Genomic DNA, 6000 nt, shown 5'->3' on the forward strand with positions numbered 1-6000 from the left:
AAAACACTTCAGAGTACCATAAGACGTTCCGTTAACCAGATTTGTGCGTTACCAGTTGATTAGTTTTAATGGGAATTAATAAGTAGGAAACTTTAAGTTAGATAAGCTTAGGTTAATTATTAGCAGTAGAGTTAGGTCTTGCATTTTTGCCTTTAGATTTTGTTAACATAAACAGGGAGCAATTTTTGGTTAGTTGAAAGAGTAGGACTTTCAAGGCGGGCAGTACCTCTGTTAAGGAATCGTTAATCGTTTTTGCTATTAAAATAATTGAGAATAGAATTAAAATAATGGAAGCTCGAAATACCAGTAGTAACTGTTGTTGTTTGTAAACAAAAAAGTTGCTGTTGATAGAGACTCGATTATCGAATGGCACAAAATAAAGTATCATAAAAAACACCCAGTGCTCATATCAAGTCAGTATAATTATAAATAAAATACAGTCCACTTTCAGTGTCAAATAAAGGCATTCCCAAAACAATAGGCATAGGCTCAATCATATCTTCATTGATAAGTAATGTTTAAACAAAAAAAATTAAGCAGTCTTCAGCAAAAAATATTAATTAATATGGATATATGGATGGGCCCTGATATGTGGATATCTTGATAATATATTAATCAGTTTTCTGTGGTGAAAATTTGCAAGTGAAAATAGATCAGTTTCAGTCGCGTAAGATTTTTTACAGTTTTCTATATAAAGGCAATGAAGAAAGTTTACATACATTTATGCTTTAAACGTCTTTGCTTACGTAGAGATTAGCTAGTATAATTTTTATCCATATTTCAAGTAATTTTTCTCCAATTTTTCGTATTTTTTGAAAAACTGAATCTTCCATAAATGGCAATTTCTCATTAAAACGTTGGCTTTTACTAATGGCATTGGCTAATGGAGTATTTAATTTTAGAATGGGGAAACTATGTTGTTTTCTAAGTAAAATGTAACAGTCTGGAATTAGACATTTTAAAGACCGTTAAAACCTACTGTAATTGTTGATTTGCTGTAACAGTCTACGACGATATTGCATTAATTGGTACCAAATTAAAATATTAGGTTTGTCATTCCAAACATTAAAAATATATTTACTTTGGATTTATTTGTGCTTTAATGTGAATTTAATTAAATAACTTTAATTTAAATTTAATTTAATTTAAATAACGGTAAATTTTACGTACTAACAATTTGTCATACTAAAACAAAAATAAACACCTGCAAAACACGCAAAACCTGTAAAATTATGCTATACATTTATTTTGAATACCATAAGTTTTACATGTGAAAACATCGAAACTGTTAAGTAAAACGCCATTATTTTCTTAGTTAGTTAACTAGACTGGACAATAGTCTACAACACTCTAACTATCTTGCTAATATCAGATCCAAGTGTATTTTCAAAATAGACGTAAAAACTAAACTTGTGGTATCAAATGAATCAGTGAATGATACGTAAATGAGCGAAAATCCATTAAAATCATTAAGAAAAAATGATGTGTTCTTCAAAAGACCGACAAAATTCACCTGGTATACTGCTCGATAACACATTATCTTCGCACTCTTATGTAGACAGTGTAGTCACGAAATCGGTTATTTCGTTTTTTGGGGATTATTAAAATTGCTTTAAACTTTTCAATATAAATCAAAAAATTAAAAATGGAACTGGATGATAAATTATTCTTATGGATCGCTAAAATGTTTAACGTTCCAAATCCAATTATGATTATTTTTTATTTTTTTGAACACTAATTATTTCATTTTATATTTTGCATTGTAACTTTTAAATGATACCAGCTTTATGTTATAACTATCACATGATTTATAGCTGCTGAATGGATATGAAAGATTTTAAAATATTCAAAAAAATACAACTACATGCAACTGCATACAAACTAACTGATGAAATTATACTAAGAACTACATATTTTTTCTATTTTATTTAATCATATTATGTAAATGTATATAATATTGTCATATAAAGTGAATGTCTGTTGACATCGGTTATTGAGATAAATATTTAACCACGTTTGAGACGATCGCTTCCAAAAACAATTGAAATTTTTTAAAACATTTACTATTAAGTACTAACTTTCTTTTTCTCTAAGTATCACTGAGTGATTCTATTTTACGGTTTTATAAATTGTTATTTCCTTCAGCGAAAAACCACCTTGAGCTAATAGTTTTCGGTACAGCTTAAATACTCAAAGCTTTGCCTTTAAAAGTGAAAACTATTTTAATTGAATCTTTGGTACTTTCATTTGAAAAACTGCCATTTTTACTTACACTATATCAATAGCTCTATTTACTTGCATACTACCCATGTATTTGCCAACGAAATTGAGATACTTTATATGATTGCATTTAACTACGCACTTCACATTTACAATACAATTTTCAAAATCCAAAATGTTTCCGATTATTTCACTAATAATCCCGTAAAGTATTGCAAACCTAGCTGCAGGACACACTATATTCACAACTGCAACGCGCTCCATTATTTTCTATTCAGCTAAAAAATTTAGTAACTTAGCACGAAAAATAGACCATTATTTTCAGTAATCTTCAGTAATTTCTAATAGAGAAAGCCATTCCTATTAAAAATGTCTTCAATAGTGAAATATGGTTATTTTGAAAACCACAATTTTCAAGTATATTACTAACCTATTTAAAAAGTAAACTAAAAAGAGACAAGTTAAACAAATAGTGTTGTAAACTGAATTAATAGGATGAGGCAAGTATCGTTTATTAAAAAAAAACCATAACACTTGAAAACAAATAAAATCACATTTAAGTAAATAACTCTTCCTTGAGTTCCAGAAGAGTGCGAGTGAATAATTAACCAACCAATAGACATTACACAATACCGATAAAATGCGAATAGATAATGTATAATATAGTTACCGGTAGACATACTGAACACTTTCTTTAAAACACTTGTAAAACATACATCCACTAACTGAAGCTACCACCAAAGATCAAATGGCGCTCAAGAAAGCCAGCAATAGTATTAGACGATCAAGTTACAATTTAATTTAATAAATATCTTTAAGGATTATGTTAATCTTTTATAAAGTTTGTTTATGATTATTAGCACGTATTGCTTGAGTCGTTTGAGTCGGTCATCAAATGACGATCAATTCGAGGAGAAAAAATAACAAATGATTGAAGTGCAATTATTGAATATGATAAATACAATTTTAAATGCCCTTAATGTGCTTTTAAGCTTCTTAATGACTAATTTATATAAATTAGACTTAAGCGTTGCCAATACATAATGCGGCAATAAGATAGGCAGGTAGAACTAAATAATACAATATTATTGGTTTTATATTTCGAAATTATTAAACGATTAACACTGTTATTCGATATAGGAATCTGTCATCATTAATAAATCAATGATCCTTAATACGTTTATTAAAAGTATTATTCCAAACCATCTACAAGTTCTTAGCATTTAATAGATAGTTGACGTCTAATTCCTTTTGTTCTACCGTGTTAACTAGATATGTTCAAAATAATCCTAATGTACATTTATATTGCGAAATTGAAGCTAATCAATTAAATAGTTTATAAATCAAGCTCTTTCTCACTAAATTATTTTTATACTTAAGTGCAAATTGAAATTAAAATCTTCTCAAGCTTGATAATGATTAATTTTTGAATCCGGAAATATGCTGTTAAAAGTGTATTCAACTAAATCTTTTAGATAAGTTCTATATTGTTGAGGCGGATTCATTTTTTTTACAAACTGTTTGTTGGGTATTTCACCCAAAAATTTTTGTCAGACATAATTTCCTCACATCTTTTATTACAGATTCATAAATAGTGCTTTTTTTTAGCAATAAGAACGAATTATTTCATTACTTTTTGATAAATAGTTCGTTCTTATGGCGAAATAGGAGCACTATTTATCAATCTGTAATAAAAGACGTGAGTAAATTCTGTTTTTTTCAAAGACAAAAATTTTTGAGGCGAAATATCCAACAAGCCGTTTGTAAAAAAACTAAATCTTTTGTAAGCTTTTGGATTTTTATGATGTTTACGATGTCAAGTATTACTTTATGATTTTTCTTGCCATTAAAAGGTAAATTTTTATAAATATGTTCATTAGGGTTGACAAAAATGTTGTTTCATTGAGTAGCACTTCCTTAAAAATTAAAACCAGGAAATGCGCTGTTTATATGCATATTACGCACTCTTCTATGGTGTATTAACATTGACACAATTTTCTGCTGTATTCACTTTCCTTCTAGGCCAGACACAATGCAACTTGTATACATATAATTATTTAAGTGTAAATTTATTAATTTATGCTCAGACATGAAATTTCCAGATTGCACAAATCAAGCTCAGCACGGAAAAGCAATAAAATATTTAGAATTTACGCTAACTTGAAATAGTATATTCCAGAGGAAAGACTGTATACTAAGTAGCTTTAACTGAAAAGTTTTCGAAGAAGTAATTTTTAGATTATTCAATTGAAAACAATTTTTATTTATGTGACTAAATGAAACTACTTACAAATGAAATCTCTGCTTCCTTGAAAATCTACGGTCGATCCAGTTTTCAGGCTGTCTCCAGACAATGAAAGACTGGGATTTTCATAAGCAAACATTTTCCGTCCTCCACCACTTTCACCTTGCAGGTCACGTGCTGTGTTGTTATCATCTCTGAAAAAACAATGTTTTGCATATTTACTATAGGAATATGGCAATTGACCTCAAACATTATTGCGATCACAATGTCATAATGTATATGATTAGTAACGATTTAAAAACGAACTAACAATATGGTGAACCGGAAAATATTTTGTATCAAATTGTATATATTTTATATTTTCAAACTCTAGATTATCGAATTTTAAGACGCAAGAAATTGTGCTAACAAGATTTAGATACTTACTATGCCATATATTTGATTATTGCCCAGTTTCAAATGCAGGGTGTCAGCCGAGGTATTATTCGAATGATTTTTTTAAATTAATTTTAAACAAAAATACTCCTTCCACTTTTTTCGATTTCTGAGTGGTTCTTGAAATATTTGGGTCTGCTGAAGAGTGAATTATGTTTCTGCAACCAGCAAATTTGGTAATTTAATTACCAATTTAAATTAATAATAATAATAATGGGAAGAAAATATTGAATTTAATTTAGCAACTTGGGAAGAATTATATAGAATTCTAAATTTCTGAACTTACTGACCAACGCAAGTCAAATGGGACTGCACTTTCATGGTGACCAAACAGTACAAGATCTTCCCCAACCGAATTTTCCACAAAGAGGTTGCCTTTGTGAATGGTGGAAAAGTCAAATGGGTAGTTTTTAATATATTTTTTTGCTCCGAAACTACATTTCTAAGACATGATATCAACCATTTCCACAATAATCATGTGTGGTAAGTCGAACACCCCCGTGCTATTGGAGACATCATTTTTCAGAAAAAGGTGCAGTTTGTTTAATTCGTTTTGTAACACTATTATGCTGCGGCTTTTAATTTGGAAGTATTGCTCCAGACCTCAACCCGTTCAAATGTATTTTGAGAGCGCATCTTATCACTTTTTTTCCAATGCTTTCTATTTATCCAATGCTCAAACTGCAGCTCTTCTTACAAAACTGGTAATCGCAGTATTCATTTTGGGGGATTTTGGACGATTAATTTTGATGTGTTAGTATATGCTTTAAATTAAGTTGAATCAAGTCGGAAGCTGAAGGCGACAGAAACTTCACTAAAGCAAAAATTCTGGAAATTTTGGAGTTAACGTGGATCACTACTTATTGTACATGTTTTTATGGGAAAATTTGATAAGCGGGCTTTTGGCACTGCAGTAGGAGCACCACCCTCTCCAATATTTTCCTATACATAATAGTCGATCTTTTGGACAATCGCTTGAGTCAACCGAATGTCGAGATTTCTCTCTTAAAAAAATATGTGGACGATATTGTAAGCAACTTAAAGGTTCAAGTCCTGCTAAAAGCAGTACATTTTTTTTACTCCAAAATTATTTGCTTCAA

General features: G+C 29.6%; 1 protein-coding gene across 2 annotated transcripts in view; it reads right to left on the reverse strand.

The window, feature by feature from the left end:
* Nucleotides 1–6000, reverse strand: part of LOC109538988 (sodium-independent sulfate anion transporter) — a 32991-nt gene that overhangs the window by 23054 nt on the left and 3937 nt on the right. The window contains exon 2 of one of the 2 annotated variants that reach the window (XM_019906483.2): nt 4511–4659. In XM_019906483.2, coding sequence (XP_019762042.2) covers nt 4511–4659 — 149 coding nt within the window. Of the gene's footprint in view, nt 1–2890; nt 2971–4510; nt 4660–6000 lie in introns of those variants that run through there. The other variant, XM_019906485.2, reaches the window with a different exon arrangement.

Source organism: Dendroctonus ponderosae, unplaced genomic scaffold (assembly GCF_020466585.1).
Source record: "Dendroctonus ponderosae isolate FM_Combo_2020 unplaced genomic scaffold, Dpon_F_20191213v2 Dpon_F_20191213_2, whole genome shotgun sequence".
Taxonomy (NCBI): Eukaryota; Metazoa; Arthropoda; class Insecta; order Coleoptera; family Curculionidae; genus Dendroctonus; species Dendroctonus ponderosae.